Genomic DNA, 18897 nt, shown 5'->3' with positions numbered 1-18897 from the left:
TATTCTTAACTAAAGTCCATAGTTTACACTAGGGTTCACTCTGTGTTGTACACTACTATGGGTTTTGACAAATGCATAAGAACAATGTCCTATAGCCACCATTACAGTATTACAGAATAGCTTCATTGCCCTAAAATCGCCCTGTCCTCCACCTACCTATCCCTCCCTCTTCCCCTCCCTGTCAGTTTTTAAGAATCAGTTAAAATGCCATCTCTTTTGTGAAAATATCTCAGGATCCCTCTATTATGAATCTCTTTGATGCTTGCATAACACTTTCTTCATACCTGTTATAGCTCCTATGTTCCAAATATTATTAGAGATACACACACTCTTTTCTTCCATTACTAGAGTGTATGTCCTTGACGGAGGGTCTGTGCCATAGATTCATCCTCGTAACACCTAGCCTAGACCCTGTTCTTAACGGGTGCCTTGTGAATGCTGGCTGAATTGTGAGCAAATATTAGGGTGGGATTTTCCAGAACAGGTCTCAAGAGGTAAAGCTTTAGACCTAGAGTTCTGAAAGTGACAAGTGTACTTGTGAATTTTAAACATGCTTCAGGACTCAGGGGTCCATGGATGGGAAACTCTCTGAAGGGAACTGGCTTCTGTCCCTTCAGATTTTGGCTCAGAATCAGCCTCGGTGGAGGTGGCCCAGGCCAGCTTTATAAATATTACTAACTAGGCCTCAGGGCTCTTTCCTTGCCTCTCGTCCCCTCCAAAAACAAAGCAAAAAAGAAAAGGACAGGGAAGTTGGTTGTTTCCATCCATCTAGTCCCGGTGCCCCTCTCTGGAAGGCCCCTGGAACGTCTGTTTGGTACCCCTCTCTCTCTCCCCAGATGGCTCCCAACAATTGAGGGTGCCCAGCGTGCCTTCTTTGGCCAAGGAGCACCTTCTCTTAATTTCCTAGTTCACGCTGAGCGTTTTGCTTTATTTTCGCTTTAAAGACGTTGTTCTCAAACATTCTAAAACGCTGTAGGAACATGCAGATCAGAAAAGCAAATAAATCGAATCTTGTGAAGTAACAAAGCAGACGTCCTTATTCAACGACCAGCACAACGCTAAATGGGAAATATCAGTCATGCACTAGAGACAGTAGCTTCCCCTCCAGACGGGAACTGCCTGTTTGCAAAAACCCCCACCCCCAAAAATGAGGCAGTGAAGGTACCGTAAAACAAACTCCTCTCCTCAGCTCCCAAACGGGAGTCTGCAGTTTCTAGCAGCACTGCCTGTTCTTTTTACGCGACACAAGCAGTTTGCAAGACCTCGGCTTTTACTTCCCAGTACCTGCCTCCTAACACACGTGGGGGTGGAGAGGGAGGGAGGGAGTGGGAAAGAGAGATGTCCTCCCCCTCCCCCAACCATCTTAGAGCCCACAGCGGCGCCAGACCCAGCGCTGGGCGGGGTGGGATAAGGGACACTCTGGAAGCTAGGTTAGATCTAAAGGTGCTGTTACCTGGGGCGGCGAGTGCTCTCCAGACAGCCAGGCTCCCCCATCTCCCCCGCAATCGGAAAGAGCCGAGGAAAAGTGTGGGGGAGGCTCCTGCCCGGCTCCGGAGCGGTTTGGGAGCCGGGCAGAGCCCCTCGCCAACCGAGCGACAACCGCCCGCCGGCACCTGTGCTCCCAGGGGGCGGGGCCTCCTCCAGGTGTGCTCCGGGGGAGGACGACGCCGACAGCCGAGGCCAGCCGCGGGAGCCTAAGCGTCCCCCGGCCCCCGCCCCGAAGAAATGCCGGGGGAGGAGCGGTTAATCCGCACCCGGCCTCGGCGGGATCCGCGGGCCCCGCCGGGGGGAAGGGGAGAGCACGCCGCGGTACCGAGGGGGTTAAGCGGGAGGCCCGCGGCTGGAGCGCGCTTAACCCTTCGGTGCCCGCGGGTCAACCGAGCCTGGCCGGGGTGGCGGGCCCCCGAGTCCCACGCGGCGGCTACCCCGACCGCGCGGGCCGTGCGGGGGGAGCCGCGGGTCGGCCTCTGGTCGCCGGGGCGCGGCGCGGCCCGTGGGAGGCCCGGGGCGGGCGGGGGGAGGGAGGGGGACGCGGCGGCGGGCGCGCAGCGTCGCCAGGGCGAAGCCGGCGTGCGGCGCGGCGCGGCGGGCGCGGAGCTAGCGAGCGAGCGCCTCCGTCCCCGGATGTGAGCTCCGGCTGCCCGCGGTCGCGAGCCAGCGGCGGCGCGGGCGGCGGCGGCGGCGGGCACCGGGCACCGGGCACCGCGGCGGGCGAGCGGGCGGGCATGGGGGGCGCGCCGAGCGGCCCCGGCGGCCGGGCCGGCATCCTCGCGGCGTCCCTCCGCTAGAGGGGGGGACCAAGCCAATTCTCCTTTGCAGCAAAAAATTACATGTATATATTATCAAGATAATATATACATCCGATCTTATTTTTTAAAAAAAGTTTATTTTGCACCGATTTTGAAAAAGAGGGAGCGTGGGTGGCCAGCGGTTTTTATAAATTATTCTTATTTTCTGTTATCTGTCCCCGTCCCTCCCCACCCCCTGCTGAAGCTTGAATAAGGGCAGGGATCGCGGCTCCTACCTATCGGTCACCCCCTTGCCCGTTCCTCCCCCGCCCCAACGCCTAGCACAGTGCCCTGCACACAGTAGGCGCTCAATAAATGTTCGTGGATGATGATGATGATGATGATGAAAAAAATGCAGCATCAACGGCAGCAGCAAGCGGACCACGCGAACGGTGAGCAGCCAGAGCCTGGGCACCCGCTGCCAAATCTAATCCTTGTCATGGTCCTCCTCTTCCCACCCCCCTCTTCCTTGTCACCCCCCTCCCATCTCTGATGCGCTGGTGGGTTGAGGGGGTTGGAGAGGATGCTTCTAGCTCGGTGTCATCTACACAGAAAGGGGAGATGCGTGACAGCCACTCCGTTCTCCCCTTCAGGCCTTGAATGTCAGAGCTAATTCTGCATTTGTGGGGTGGGGGCGGCCGTGGAGTCCGTGGAGTACTGTGCCGCCGGAGGGGCGGCAAGCCGAGGTGATTCGGCTTCAGTGTCCTCGGGCTCAACTTTCCTCCAACGCTCCCGAGCGATGGAAAGGGGGTGGCTATGAGTCTTCACCCGGAGCCCCCTTTCCAGCCTCTTCACCTCCTTCCTCGGCCCCTGGTTAATTAGGAAGAAGGTCTCTGGTGGCATCCGGAAAATTCTAGGATTGCCACGTTTCAACCTCCTCGCTGGTGGGTGAAGCATCCCCCTACCCTTGAGAGGGAGGCTGGGTCTCGGAGTCGCCGGCCAGGGGGTCGGGTGGAACGCGTATTCCCGCTCGCAGCGCCGCTGTGCACACGTCGGTAACCTAGCAATGCCCGGAGAGTCGCTGCCGCTGTGAGGCTCTGCGCCCCAGCCCGGCCACGTGCAGTTACCATGCTGGCCCGGCTGGGTCGAGAGAAGGGGGCGCAGCTCCTGGCCAGCCCTCTTCACTCCTGCTTGGAGGTCACTGGAGTCCCCCACAACCCTCCATGGGCTCGCAGCCTTCCGGATGACCGCTCCCCAAGGGAAGACTTGGGGCGACTCCTCCCCTGGCTCAGACCGTCTGCTGCCCAAACCCAAGGCCCCCTCTCAGGCTGCTGGCCAGGCAGATGTGTGCTCGCTTTGACTCTTCCTTGCTTTTTACTGAGCAGGAATTGGTTTTGCAAACGCCCATCCCTCTACCTCTGCCACCACGCTCACTTTGACTTCTGTCTCAGTAAGGAGGTTGTGACCAGAGGCAGGCAGGTGCCGGGGAGACCTGCCTGGGTCTTGGCCTGACCCCAGGCTGGAGAGGGCTTTGCACATGGAACCCTCTTGGGGTTCTACCCTGTGTGCACTTGGATACCAGCCTACACTGAGGTGATTCCTGTTTAGGCCTTGAGGGCCCCTGGCATAACCCAGCCTGTCTATCCTGGGTGTAAGGGCACAGGCTGCCTGCCTTGTCTGTTTCTTTGGATGCTGGCTTGGCTGCTGCAGCTGCAATTTAAAATGCAAAAAAGCCCTAAAGATGTTTTCTGTTTTCCAAAGACTGTGGAGGAAATGAGTCCCAAGCATCATGAATTTTCATTTGGAGGAAGTGTCAGTGCATAATCTAGGTATTGGTTATGGGGCTTTTGGTATTGCCCTGGTGCCAGTGGAGGATTTTTTTTCCATGCTGAAAAAAGTGCATTGGTGGCTATGGAAAGATGTTGGAGTAACACCCTGAAAATGATTAAGACTGTTGAATTATTGCCACTGCTTTTTTTGTGTGTGTATGTGTGTGTGTGTGTGTGATGGTAGTTATTTTGAAGAAGAGCTGTTGTATGTATCTGTTAACTCATTAGAGATACATGGGTTTTAAAAGTCAGAAAAGATTTGAAGTAAATGTGGGAATGACCTCAGTTTGTCTGAAGGAATGCACTGAAAGACTCCTTGTGAAGACATGGGTGTAGGGAGTTACTGACCCATTGGGCGTGATGCAGCAGTGGTCCTGTGTTACTGACACTTTGGGCAGGGCTTGCGGACTTTCCTTGCTACTCTTGCTGGCCAAACCCTGCTTCTAAAAAATAGGACATGAGGTTTCAAATGGAAACATGGGGATGATTTCCCTACTGTTCTTGATGGGAAACCACTTTAGCTTTCTTCTGACACTGGATTCTCATTGTTTTCTTTTGTTTTTTAATTTTCTTTTTTCTCCTTCTTCCCAGAGGCAAACTATGCAAGAGGCACCAGGCTCCCTCTTTCTGGTGAAGGACCAACTTCTCAGCCGAATAGCTCCAAGCAAACCGTCCTGTCTTGGCAAGCTGCGATCGACGCTGCTAGACAGGCCAAGGCTGCCCAAACTATGAGCACCTCTGCACCCGCACCTGTAGGATCTCTCTCCCAAAGAAAACGTCAGCAATACGCCAAGAGCAAAAAACAGGGTAACTCGTCCAGCAGCCGACCTGCCCGCGCCCTTTTCTGTTTGTCACTCAATAACCCCATCCGAAGAGCCTGCATTAGTATAGTGGAATGGAAGTATCCTTTTTTGGGGGAAGGCTTTCTCGTTTTCCCTTTTACCATCTGTTCTTTAAAAGGATTTGCTTTCTGAAATGGCACTTACAGAGTGATAGCATTTTGGAATGTGAGCAACAGAAGAAGTTGTGTGTAGAGGGTTTCATGGTATATAATTTCCTATCTCCTCTGGGTGCAGAGGGGTATCTCTCTGGGTAAGTATAGGCTACCGTGTGTGTGTGTGTGTGTGTGTGTGTGTGTGTGTGTGTGTGTGTGTGTGTGTGTGTGTGTGTGTGTGTGTGTGTAGTGGTGGGGGAGGGAGTGACAACCTGAAACTTCAAAGTGGTAGATAATTAAAATATGAAATTAACCTTTGGTCATTTGACACTAGATGGTTAGTTTCAACGCACCATTGTTTTTTGGCAGTGGTATGCATTGAACCTATTGCAAATAAGGCATGCTGATTAAAAAAAAAAACTGTACTAGAAATAAATACATTTTTGACCTTTAGTGGAATCTTCTCATTTTGAAGTTTGGAATTTGCTTCGGAAACTCCAATTAATGCTAAGATGGCTTGTAGATCTGACATTTGGTGAGTCTGATTGTTCAGGTAGCTACAAATATGAACACTTGCTTCATAGGGAGGGAGCAATTTGCTCATCAATGCTATGACTTCCTGGAATTTCCTTTTGACAAGTTCCAAAACAGCATTTGAAACGTGAGCGTGAGGGAGCATGTGAAGGGAGAGGTTTGTGTGTGCCTCTTCTTTCAGCGCCCATGTGGGTTAGAGCACAGCCCTCTCAGTGGAGGAATTTGCAGTTGCTGCCTTTATAAAAAAATTCTGTCTGTGTCCTTGGACTGGAGTTACATTTCTGGGTGTCTCCTTTGTATTTTTAAAACTGAACTCCAACTGCCCCAGGAGGGTTGTTAGGGCCCAGATCTTGGAAAACTAGGGTGTGCTGCCTGCTCACTCCCTCCCCTAAACCTGGAGGCCAGGTTCCAGTGCCTGTCACCCTTCAGAAAATGTTGACTGAGGCCTTCTTTCTGAGCAAATGGCTTTCTAATTAGGTGATTCATTAGTTTGGGTAAAACACAGCATTTCCTTCTCCCAGAAGTATATTCGGAGTTGACCTGGGCCTTAGAGCAGTTCCTAAGCATAGGAAGGAGTATGAATAAAGGGCTTCCCCACGGAGGCTGGGGGGAGGGGAGGGGCGGTCATGCTGCAAAGGGAGGGGGTCGGTGACCTGGGCTAGAAAGTGGAGCTGAAACCCCCGTATCATGTGAGTGCCTAGCTAGGCAGCTCTTTGCACGCCCTCTGTCTTAGCTGGCTACTTTCTGTGCTCTCAGAGAGTTAAAATGAGGTAACTGTCTAGAAAGGTTTTGGAGAGAGTAGCCAAGTGGAGGATTTGAGGGGTTTTCATGTGCTTTTTCCTTTTTAGAACAGATGTCTCCTCTCCAGAGGGAGTTGCGGTGTCTCTCACATGGCTGGGGTTGTGTGGATGTGTTTTCTCTTTAGGTTCTTTTTGAGTCTGAGGACGAACACTGGTGTCGGCCCAGGAGGGAGCCGGCTCCACAGGGTGTCCCTCAAGTGGCATGGCAGCAGTCAGAGGCACAGACTGCACTTAGCTGGAATGATCTCGTCCTCCTCAGGTTGACTTGACGTGACTCTGAGTAAGCAGAGGCCTCTCGGTGGGGTCGTTAATTTCATGTGGAGTGAGGCGGGAGGCCTGGTGCTGTTTGTGCACAGTAGTTTCTCTTTGTGCACAGTAATTTGTATATAGTAATTTATGTGAACGGAGTGAATTCCTGGATGGTGCTGCCGACTCCCGTTCCCGCACCGCCAGACATGTGTGCAGAAATCAGGGGCTGTGGCTGCCAGTGCAGGGAGAAGCCGCCCCTACAAATGGGGAAGTTTGCAGAATAGATCCTGAAACGATACATGATTTGTTTTTTTCAAATGACCGTTTTCTTCAGGTTCAGGGAGCAGGGTATGGGCAGCTTCCTAAAGCCAGCAGTGCCAGGCCCTGTCCGCACTGGGAGAGTGAGTTTTTACCTGCTGTTTGCCTTTACATGCAGGCAAAGCAGAGTGTCCTGCACTTGGGGAACGAGGAAGGAGTATTTAGGATCAGACCCATCCGTTTCTCTAATGCTCTGTTCTGCTTGGCTTGTCAGAATCTTGCGGCGGTGGGTTAGGATCCACCAGTACCTGGCGTCTGAAAGTGGACCACCATGAAGAAAAAGGACTCTTACGTTTGCTTTCCTGAACAGCATCAGTGCTTCTCAGATTTGCTGGTTTATCATTTAGGTAGCAGGAAATTAAAAAGGCAGAGTGGTGGTGTGGGGGAGGGGAGAGACAGTAAGTGTGTTTCCATATAGGATAGCCCTGGGGCAATTGACTTTTAAAATTTTGGAAGGAACTGCCAAAAGGAAAAATGAAAAGGAGATTCTGAAGTCTTTTTAAGGTGGACTGCCTTAAAGTGGGGTCCCTACATAAGAGATGTTGTAATACTAGATGAGTTAAAAGAATAACTACTGAGGGAAGGATAACTGGCTTTAAAAATAAGCCCATCAAATTAGTAAGGGAATAATGTCTTTCACGTCCATATTTCAGTGAGTGTTAAAGTTCTTCAAGAGGCTGAGGCTCCATGAAACTTAACGTATCCCCAGAGACATGAGGGGGTCTCTGTTTCCTTCAGCATCTTTGGATTTCCCAGAAGGAAATCAGGATGAACGGAGAAGGTCTGTGCATATGCTCAAAGCTTTAGGACTTGGAGATGTTGAGTGAAGCCGTGGCCTTGCCTTTTGTGGGTGAGTGTATGGGAGAAACAGCGTCGTACAACCAAGCCCGGGGTTGGAGATTAGATTGGTGCTCGTGAAACCTTGCATTTGGAAAGGCTGAAAACCAAGAGAGGAAAAACAGTCATTTTGGCAGATGTCAAATTTTGTATTGCCAGTTTTGACAGTGTCTCTTGGTAACAGCAGAAGGTTTAAGCAAGTATCTGTTGAAGGCTGCTCTCAGAGTGATTCTTCCAGACAGACCCCTGAGATTTAGAAATGTTAAGTTGAACTCTGAAAGTATCTGGTGGTGATTTCTTCTGGACTTTTATTTAATTTGTTTATAAATTGAACAAAATAACAACACGTTATAAACGGAGCTCTGGTCTGGCTCCAATCTAAAATAGTGATAACTGCTGATTAGTAAGGAAGGAAAGCGGAGGAGGGAGGTGAAGCCTGGCTTGCTTGTTACGGCGAGGGATTGGAACAGCCACAAGACGGTCACAGGTGGAATGGAGAAGGTCCTTTGTGACTTGTCCTATCCCAGTTCGGACAGGAGATTCAGACTGACCCAGCCAAGAACAACCTCCAAGAAAACAGCTGTAACACATGGTGACAAGGATTTGTGGAAGAGGTTTGTCTCATGATGGCTTTTCTTTGTGTCTACAACAGCCAGAAATTTAGCTCTCTAAGGCCCTTGTTGCTGTGAGAATGACACGAAGTAGAAACCTGTTTCACACAGTGCCCTAATTGGATGTACTTTTAGGTTTTCATGTAAAATGTCCAACAGAAGAATGAGTGTAATGTGATCCTTGCAACAGAAGAAAAGGGTGTGGGGACGTCATTTGATAGGAAGATCTGCTGTGAGTTGACCACTAACTATTACTCCTGCTGGAAACCTTGTAGTCACAGCAGTCAGTTGAATGAGGATTTGTGGGTAAAATTTTCATTTAAAAAGCAGTTCAAAAGTGGTGTGATTGGGAGTGTGATGAGAGAGATGGTTTATGTTGGTGTAACACGTATATACCTTAACAAAAATTTTCAGACCATTTGACATATTTATATTATTGGCTATTTTTGCCAATTGTGTGGCCTTAGCTATTTACATCCCATTCCCTGAAGATGATTCTAATTCAACAAATCATAACTTGGTAAGTGTCCTTAGAGTTGCTGCTTGTCCTGATGTGTGCTTATCATTTACCTCTCTACTGAAGCTGGAAGCTGGCGGCTGGCTTTCTGGGTGCACGTGATGTTTCACGGAGCTTTGCAACAGTGGTGTTTTTTTTTTTTTTTTTTTTTTTTTGACCTGTATTCTCAAATTCATACTGAATGAAAGTGTTTAAAGTCATGAATCTTGTATAAATAGATGTGGAACTTTTCATGGAAGAGGTTTGTAGCAGATTTAAAAATAACTTTTCTTTCCATATAGGCTTTTTTTGTCGACCATTCTTTTCCTGGTAATGTTAGCCTTTTTTTTTTTTAAATCCAGTGTTATTTGGGAGTTGTGGGTACTATGGTTAATTTTTCTGGTAAGCAGAGAGTTATCATAGCTTCTGTACCTGAACTATTAATTTTTACAGAAGTAGAACACAACAGAACTAATCCACGTAGCGCATAATTTGGTGAATGTACAGTAGAGTATTGAAGTTCCTTCACTTAGTTCTTTGAAATGCTCCAAGATAAAATGATTCTATGGTGAAATAAATTGGGATACTTCCATATACCTTATTGCTCTCTTAAAGATTTATAGTGCACATTAACTCAGTGAAAGCTCCAGGAAAGTCTGTAGTTAAAAAACCAGTTTCATTTTGTTTAACTCAGCTAGTCCCTAAAAGTAATTGGTCATGGATTCTTTAAACATTTTTTTGGCAGAGTGCATCACAGTGTTTCATGGAACTTCCTTTGGGAAAGGTTGATACAGTTTAAAAAAAAGCACTGAAGAGCCCTGGAGTGGGACTAGGAGTTGTCCCAGTGGACTGTCAACTGGCAGTATTTTGGGGCATTTCCCAGACCCTTTGTGCATTGCCGTTTACCCACCTGTCAATTCTGGGGATCGGATGAGAAGATCACCAGGGTTGTTTTTAACTCTGACATCCCGTACTCTTTCCTTGATGATTCAGAAGCCATTGCAGGATTTTTCTGGTGCTGCAGCATGCTCTTTGCAAGTCCTTCATGAGTTGAGGCCGTGCAGAAAGGAGGTGAATGAGGGTCTGGTCCCGGATAACAGGAAATTCTCCCTGTTGTTTTGCTTTCCCCTCTTTTAGCTGGTTCCATTCGGTTTTGGTTTCTCATGCTGAAGCTGTATTTTAGTAGGGCTGGATGTTCTTAGCGGAGTGTTGTAAAGTCAAAACTAGTGAGGGGAGAGCTCTGCCGGGGTCTGTAGATGTTGACATTATTTATGCTTTTATGATTTTAGACTTCATGGTTTATGTACAGGATTTCATGTTACATTTAAAATGTGTGGCACATTTCAGATGTAGTGTGATGTCTCTTCACATTTGGGCTTTTGTAGTCTGATGTGTAGGGAATTTTAAAAAATTTTGGACACTGCTACTGAAAGTACAACTGTAAATGGGAGTTGGATACACATGTAAAGACTTACTGTTAGTATATATTTATACTGTGCTAGAGATGATCTGTGTGACTGGATATTTTAAATAGCTTCTGATTTAGTTGTAGACATGTGACTTTAGACAATCATTTCAAAGGAAAAGCAGAAGTAGTGAAAAGCCCCCATCAATGGGGCTAGATCATCACAGTCTAGGCCACAGATGGTGTCAGCCTTGTTACCAAATTTAACAACGTGGATGGTGACCCAGTTTGTTGCTTTTTGTAGCTCAAGAGAACATGATTAAACAAACTTAGAAAATAGATACCTTTCTGAAAGGCAGATTAATTCAGATCCATGGAATAATTAATGTAGCTGCATGTGTAAGTCAATTAATATTCTAATTTTTTTTTCCCAGGGAAGTTCAGGGCACTAATATAAGTACTGTCGGACCATTTGGATTTCTCAGCTAATAAGTGAGGGAATAAAACATAGGAAATGGATAAATCTCTCTTCCTCCCCCTGGCAATCCCTCCCCAGTGGATCTTTTATTGACAGTTCTTAAAACACTGGCCTTTTGTGGGTGGGAGAGGGCAGTGTGTTAATTTGGCAATCCTTTCTAAAAAACCCAACATATATTTCTTTGACCTCTTAACATTCTGAAACTTATAGCATTCAAGTTTGTGTCTTGTGTTCACTTGGCTGGTCACATGGCCAGACGAATTTAATCTCTGCCTAACTCTTTAAATATTTCCTTTCTCACTGTGGGAAGGGAAGATCTTTGTGGATTTCCCCCTGACTCTTAGCAAGGTCCCATGCCATGTCAGTCGTCCTGCCAGGGAGCCGTTTTTTTTTTTTTTAAAAAAAACATTTGACCCAATTTGTACCAAAGTGATTGCTCTATTTTTGGGATCGGTTTAGAGGCAGCTGAACGAAGCTTATTTTTCATCTGTAGTAAATACCTTTCAATTAATGTGAATGGCAAAACAAAGGGCAGAGACTGATACGGATTGCAAAGCTGTACGGTGTCAGGGAGCTGGTGGTTTCCTTTGCCTCCAAGCTCTGTCGGGAATGTAGATGTTGAGCGCTTAGAGTACGATTCAGGGCCAGCTTTGTGGAAGATGTTTCTGCCTGTTACAGGTAGTTTGCAGTGAAATTATTACTTTTGTTGGGTAAGAAATGTGGCCATCTCCCTTCGTCCAGTGTGTGTTTGGTCTGGGTTGTACCTAACTGAGCCAGCTTTGGGGATTTGGAGACTACCTTGGGGGCAGCAAGTTTTCGCAGGGTTAGATTAAAAAATATATATATATGTGTGTGTATATATATATATATATATATATATATAACAATCTCAAGTTTCTATGCAGCTTTCATTTGTGGACTTGCAGGGACTAGTGGAGGCTGCAGCCATGGAAACGGTGCAACTCAGTTCCCACAGCAATCTCCCTCCTAGATCAGTCGGTAGCAGGATTTCCTCAGTTCCACTTATTGAAAGTGTGTATCATTTATTTAATTTTTTTCTTAGCATGGGGCAGGGGGTGGGGAGCGCTTCTTTATGGAGTGTCAGCGTGGCGATGATCACAGTCCTGTTCCTCACTGTGTTGGAAAATGCTTTATTTCGCTTCCCAAACTTCAGTTTCTCATAAGTCACAAACTGACTGAACGCTTCAGTCTGGGCATCCTGCTACTGGAAGTCCCACCCCGCCCCCGGGCCCAGTTCTCCATAGTGCTGACCGGCCCCAAATTAGAACTGTCCAAAGAGGGGCGCCCAGCTGCCAGCCCTGACCTGCCTTGATGTCTGCAGCCACCGAGGGCAGGGCGCGTGGCCTAGGCCACTCTGTCCCTTTTCCAGGTGCTCAATTAATGCTTTTGATACTCAACGAGAAGGTTTACTAAGTCTTTGACCCCCTTTTTGCCCCCTTTCTCATCTTGCCTTTGTGTTTTTAGACTGCTGACACTTGGCCTCTATAAAGCCCCTTATGTCTTCCCCTTCCTCTCCATTCACATTGCGGTCAGATGGCTTTTGCTAGAGGAGTGATCCTGAGGTTTCAGGGGCGACCTGCTGCCCAAGGGAAGGCTGGGTGCTCCTCGGTCTACCCAGCCTTTTCTGGTTCACCTTCTGTGCCTCTCCTTCATACCCACCCCCCACCCCCATCCGTTAGTCCACCAGCTGATCGTAAACACCCCTCCCTGGTCTTGTCCACCTCCTGGCCTCTTCTCCATCTGAAATACCTCTTCCTCCCTACCACCTCTTCATCACTGTCACTGTCCTTAGAGCTGCTCAGGAATAATCGTAAAGGGTGTCTCTTCTGTGAAGCCTTTTCTGACCCTGATTAGAAGTAACGCTCTTATCTGAACTGCTCCTCCGGCACTTTGCATATAAAACACCTTATATTTTGGTTATTTATGTGCACATCTTATCTTTGTCTTATCAAGCCTCTTCAGAATACAACTCACAGTGAATCATTTTGGAACCCCAATAGCGCCGAGCCTGACGGTGTGTAGAAGATGTTCATAAATGCGGGTTGTTGAGGACCACTGAATGAACGCTCTCAGGAGAAGTTCCTCAGCCAGTCTTTCCTCTGAGCCGTACTCAGGATTTCCTTGTGTGGCAGGTTCCTCTGCGGACTCTTTCGAGGTCCTTGGCGGGGGGTAGGTGGGAAGTTCCACGTGTTTACTCCTGAAAAGCTGAGGGTCTCGTGACCCCGCTCCTCACGTACCCCTGGCTGAAGGCACCGTGGGAGCTGCGTTTCCGAGCTGAGCAGCCTTGAACGTTTTGTGCTCCAGCTCCAGGGCTCGGAGTGGCAGAGTGGTGAGAGCATCTCTGGGAAGCAGTGCTGGCTGGGGACTCCTGTCAGGGGGACCAGATGCCTTATGAGGGCCAGGAACGCTGTGGGACAGCCTACTTTGATTGCATTCTCTCCTCCATGGCCGAGATTCCCACGCAGTGTTTCCTGGGCTTAAAAAGCGAGTTCATGGGCTCTGCACGGTCCATAGTTTAGCATCTCACATAGTGAGTGGTGTGAATTGAAATACCTGAAACACAGTTTCATAACATGTCTCCTTGGGCTTTGCCTAGAAGGTGGCTTTTATTTCCGTGCCTCATCTCCGTGGCTTTGCTCTGTTGTCTTTCTGTTTGAATTGCGAGTTTATTTCTGCATGCCTAGATGCCGTTTTTCTAGGACAGCTTGTGTGCTGCCCTCAGTTCAGCCTTCTCTGAGCCTTGTCCCTGTCTTCCACCCCACCTGCCTATGTGCAGGTAGTACTTGCTTTCCTTTTTGCAGATATCCACCCCTTTCCGCCTTATTCTATAACTGCTGTGGGAAGTGGCTTGGTGTGTGGGGTGCAGTTCTGCACGTGGGCTTTGGGCTCTGACAGCCTGGCCCTTTGGCTGATGAGCTGAGTGACTTTTAGTTTTTTTAAGTTAATTAATTAATTAATTTTTGGCTGCACTGTGTCTTAGTTGCTGGGCTTTCTCTAGTTGCGGCGAGCGGGGGCTACTCTTCATTGCAGTGTGCCGGCTTCTCATTGCGGTGGCTTCTCTTGTTGTGGAGCACGGGCTCTAGGTGCGCGAGCTTCAGTAGTTGTGGCTCGCAGGCTCAGTAGTTGTGGTGCACGGGCTTAGTTGCTCCACGGCACGTGGGATCTTCCCAGACCAGGGCTCGAACCCGTGTCCCCTGCACTGGCAGGTGGATTCTTAATCACTGCACCACCAGGGAAGTCCCGAGCTGAGTGACTCTGGATGAAAGTAGCATATGCTGAGTCTGACTTGTCTCGATGGTGTTGCGAACTTAACCCTTTGCGGGCGCACAGTAGGCACATCAGGAAACGCACGTGGAATGGGTGGGTCCATAAATGAATGACCGTGTGGGGTTCCATGGCATGTCCTTATAGATCAGGAGTTAATTTTCAGCAATTGGCTAATGATTAATGTTTGCTCGAGAGGCTGACTTTCATTGTCCAATATTAATGAGAATCCCAGGAAGCACCTGTCAGAGGTTGCCTTGAATTTCAGGATTGTATATTTCTCGGCAAATTTAACTCTTTATATCTGAAGCAGGAGAGAAGAAAGACAAATGCTTGATACTTTTTGAATCCCTGCCTCATAAGCTGGCTTCTGTGTTCAGCACTGTGTGTGAGCCAGGTGTGAGAGGTTGTACTTGGGTGTGTGTGTGTCACATTTCATGTAAAGGTTGGTGGGGCAGCAGAATGCCCACAATAGATGGACTTGGGGAGTAACATTTAACCCAGAGCTGGTGAACCCGTTTATGCCTTGTACAAGTAATTGCATCTCTTTTGTCGTCTTGCCTCATATTGACAAAGAACAAGTTACCCAGATTGATGTTTCATTGAACAGACTTGGATTGAGAATCGGCAGTTTTTCAGAAATCAAACTCAAGTCTTAAGGAATTCAGATTTACTTCTATTAAAGTCCCTTAAGAGGAATTCCCAAACCGTCCTCACCCTTTTGGTTTGTTAAAAAGCGAATCTCATTTCTTTATAGACACACCTCGAACACTGGAACTTCCCTGCTTAGACCCTTGAAAAATGAACCTGTCTTGGAGTGAGGATATGTTGGTGTATTGGCCAGAACTTGTTGGATTACAAGTTGCAGAAACACAAATTGGCTTAGTTGGGGGAAAAAAATGTATGTGTGTGTGTTTGTAATTTATTAACTTAGGTAACTGAAAAGTCCAAAGGGTAGAAACTGTTATCAGACACAGCTGGAAAGGGGGCTTAAAAGAGGGTCTCGGGATCCCACCCTGCACCCCAGCCTTCCCGTCTCCCAGGCACAGTCTGACTGGCCTCCAGCGGGTCCCTCTCACACACTGCCTGAAGTGTGCATCCCGTCAGCCCACTTTGGGGAGGGTCTTTGGGGAGATGCATTCCTTCCTTAACCTCAGCTCAAGTTCAGTATTTTAAAATGATTGTGTGAGAAACAGGAGACGCTTGTAGCAGATTTGTGGGTAGTTTCCTTTTTTAACCCTCCCCATCAGCATTTAACTTTTAACTGTCTGCAAAACGTGAGAAGTGCCTGATACAGAGGGGTCAACTTGCCCAGCTGCAGAGACACTTATGTCTTGTTAACTACAGGTAGTGGTGGTGGGGTGGGACTCCAGAACAGACCCTCAACTGCTCCTCCCCCAGGAAAGTCTCTAAAGAAATTGCAGAGGCCCTGGGATGCTGGTGGTTGAGCAGAGTGTTACTGTTGCTTGGACGACGTGCCCCAGGAAGCGACATCGGTGGGTTTCCTTGCCCTGTGGGGTGGCAGTGGAGGTTGGCAGGTCATTTCAGAATAGACGTGAGCCTCCTGTCATGCTCACACTCCTGGGGCCCTTTGCCATCAGCACTGTAGGATGTGTCCCCAAGTCCTGTTCTGCCCATGTGATTGAAATGAGGAAAGGTGAGATTGGTATTCTCACAGCTGGGGTTCTTGTGGGCAGTGTGGTGTTTGGCTGGGCAGGCAGAGCTGGCACTGGGAGGTGGGCACAGTGAGAAAAGCTGAAGATGGGGTTGGAGGAGGAACTGTCTGAGCGAGGAACTGTCCTCTGTCTCTGTGTGTGTGTGAGAAAGCTGGGGGAGAGTGTGGTGGGTGGATGGACTGCTGGGTGTTTTTGACAACACACACCTTGTAGCATGAAGCCCTCTTCTGGAGATTTTAACTATGCAGGGTTCCAGACACTGCCCAGGCTGGGGAAAATGACTTTCTCCTCCAGAACCTCAAAGCAGTCATTTCTGCTAATTTCTTTTTCCCTCCCTACTGGCTGAGTGGTAAATTTAGAAATCACCTGTTGAAATTATTGAATGAGTGAACATGAGAGTCAGGCTGGAGGGAATTGGCAGGGGGTGACCTGAGGGAGGGAAGGCCGGCTCCAGACTGCTCAGGGAAGATGTAGCTGGCAGATGGACCCAGCCTGGGAAGGAAGGAGGAGGTGTCCTTGGTCAGCTTGGCCTGTGGATTCACAGCAGGCTGTGAGGCTCATGCTTTCCCTGCCATGGTCATCTTCTGAGGGGCCCACCGTGCCTCCCTTCCCTGCACCCATGGGGAGGTCTAGCACGGCATACTCACAGATATTTTTGTAGTGCCGTAAGGACCTTGTTTATAAGACAGGAAGTCAAGGCACCATTATTCAACAAATATTTATTGAGACCTGCTCTGCTGAGCATACCAGACTTATGTGTCCGGACTTCTAGCCGGCGCTGCTATGGGCTCCCTGTGCCCGGTCGCCCTTTCATAAGGAAAGCCCACAGCATGGGGTCCGAGAAAGGCCTTCTTTGTTTTTCATATTTTGCATTCTTACAGTAAATCATCATTCAAATTTATACAAATAATACACGAATACATTCTTCTAAACTATTAAAACGCTGCAAGTAAACTGAGTCTCCTTTTCCTTACTCAGCTCCTAATCACAGTAATCAGTTTCAGAATTGTTTTTCACTGTGTCTGTATGTGTATATCATCTGTGTTTTTTGAAACCTATATCCATACAGTTTGGGTATTTTAAGTTTTACACAAGTGGAAACAGAGTGCATGCATTATAAAGCTTCCTTTTTTCCCACTTGATGTGTCTTACAGATCTTTCCGTATCTGCACGTAGAGATCTAACAACTCCTTAGTTGCCGTAAAATATTCCGTGTATGTGCCATGGTTTGTTTAATTGTCCTCTTTCTGATGAGCAGTTAGGTTAGTTCCTAAAGTTTTGCTGTTTCAAACAATGCTGCATTGAATATCCTTGTGTGTGTTCTTTGTGTGTACAAGTAAACTGTTCTCTGGGATAAGTACTTAGAAGGGAACTCTCTGGGTGGGAGGATAGTGCATTTTAATTCCATACTTACTGCTGCATTGGCTTCCACGAAGCCCGTACGATTTACGCTCCCCACCCGGCAGCTCCTTGAGGTCAGCCGTCCTTTAACTCTGACAAGTGACGTCATTCATTCCTTGTCTTAGGCCATGGGAAAGGAGATCTTGGGGGGAGGGTACAGCCTCTCTCTTGGATGTCTGGTAGGCACCCAGAGCATCAGGTTCGAGCAGAAAGTCCTGGAACTCTGAGCACCAGACTTGTCATCTCTTTTGAACCACAGACCTGGGTGAAAGGCACCAAGGCTCATTATTCTTTCCCTTGCTTTGGGTGCACGCACTTGGGGACCGTGCTTCTTTCAAGAGAAACATTCATTCCACGTGGCTAACAGATGAATAAGTCCCTAAGGCAAAAAACTGAGTCTCATTTTTGCAGTGTTTGCTGGCTACAGCTGAGTTCTAAGACGAATTCTTCCTTTATGTTCCTTTTAGTGGCGGAAGAAAAATATCTCACCTGGTATGTTTCTGCTGTCCCGTGGTCTTTGATGATTAATTATTCTATTTTCACAGGCAGTTGAACCTCGCTATTATTTTGATATTTATTATAGGGTTTGTACCCCCTCCTGCTTCCAGAAGCTCTGAGGTGGCTTAGAAAATGGAAGCTGATGAAGGATGGGGCAACCTGGAATCAAAACAAAAAAGCAGACTTGCCCAGGTGCTCCAGATGAACGGATCGCTGACACCTGGGCACTGAACTGGCCGTTAGGCTTTCCAGCAGTGGGCGAAAGGGAGCACTCCTAACTTACAGGGTTTTTATCCTCTCAACAATGGGAAGCAGCCACATTCATTGAGAGAGGCATTTTCTAGAAAGTAGTTCCAAGCAGGAATCTACAGCATGGGTCCTTGTACAAGGTACTGTTGGGGCACGGAGAGCCATGTCTTCGCTGTGCTTTTGTTAACGAGAAATAAATGCCCTGCAAGCAGATGGTCTCTGGATTCAGAGTTCCTAAAGGGTTAGGACACAGCATTAAAACGTGGCATACTGGAGGCACTTCTGTGTTCTATAGCAGTTTTGCTTTTTGGTTATATAAATTACTATAGAACTAAAGCTGGGAAGATTAAAAAAGGTGTAGTTTAAAACACCTATCACTTGATCACACATAAAGTACTTTCCGGAGCATTTATTATGTGTAAAATATAGTCCATTAGACATTCACTTACTGGCTTAACTTGGTTTAAGTCAGAGTACAAAAGGATAGCATGTATTAATGCAAAGAACCCCTCCCAAGCCCTCGTTTTGGAAGAGATGTGGTTTTATTATTTTACTCTAATGTGAACTAAAGAAGTGACCAATGTATTTTTTTTAAAATAAATTTCTTTCTTTCTTTCTTTTTGGCTGCAGTGGGTCTTCGTTGCTGCGCTCAGGATTTCTCTAGCTGTGGCGACCGGGGGGCTACTCTTCGTTGCGGTGTGCGGGCTTCTCATTGTTGTGGCTTCTCTTGTTGCAGAGCGCAGGCTCTAGGCGCGCGGGCTTCAGCAGTTGTGGCACATGGCCTCAGTACTTGTGGCTCGCGGGCTCTAGAGCTCAGGCTCAGGAGCTGTGGCGCACGGACTTAGTTGCCCCGCGGCATGTGGGATCTTCCCGGACCAGGGCTCGAACCTGTGTCCCCTGCATTGGCAGGCGTGATTCTTAACCGCTGCGCCACTGGGGAAGCCCGTGACCAATATTTTTAAAAGAAAACATCCTCGAATGCTCTTCAGTAAATAGATAACAATGGGGTATCATGACACACTGTTTATACTTAAATGACTCCTTTCAAATTGTACAAAAACAGCTTGAC

At 48.0% G+C, this 18897-nt stretch overlaps 1 protein-coding gene across 1 annotated transcript in view; it reads left to right on the top strand.

The window, feature by feature from the left end:
* The first annotated feature begins 2307 nt into the window (after positions 1-2307).
* Positions 2308-18897, top strand: part of CACNA1D (calcium voltage-gated channel subunit alpha1 D) — a 320553-nt gene continuing 303963 nt past the window's right edge. Inside the window, exons 1-3 of the mRNA XM_082849132.1 lie at positions 2308-2680; positions 4649-4958; positions 8755-8860. Of these exons, the coding sequence (XP_082705258.1) occupies positions 2614-2680; positions 4649-4958; positions 8755-8860 (483 nt within the window). The 5' untranslated portion in view covers positions 2308-2613. The remainder of the gene's footprint in view (positions 2681-4648; positions 4959-8754; positions 8861-18897) is intronic.

This window comes from Leucopleurus acutus (genome assembly GCF_964270905.1).
Source record: "Leucopleurus acutus genome assembly, chromosome: 10".
In the NCBI taxonomy this organism is placed as follows: domain Eukaryota; kingdom Metazoa; phylum Chordata; class Mammalia; order Artiodactyla; family Delphinidae; genus Leucopleurus; species Leucopleurus acutus.
The sequence above is the reverse complement of the archived record's forward strand: the minus strand, read 5'-3'. Positions and strand labels throughout refer to the sequence as shown.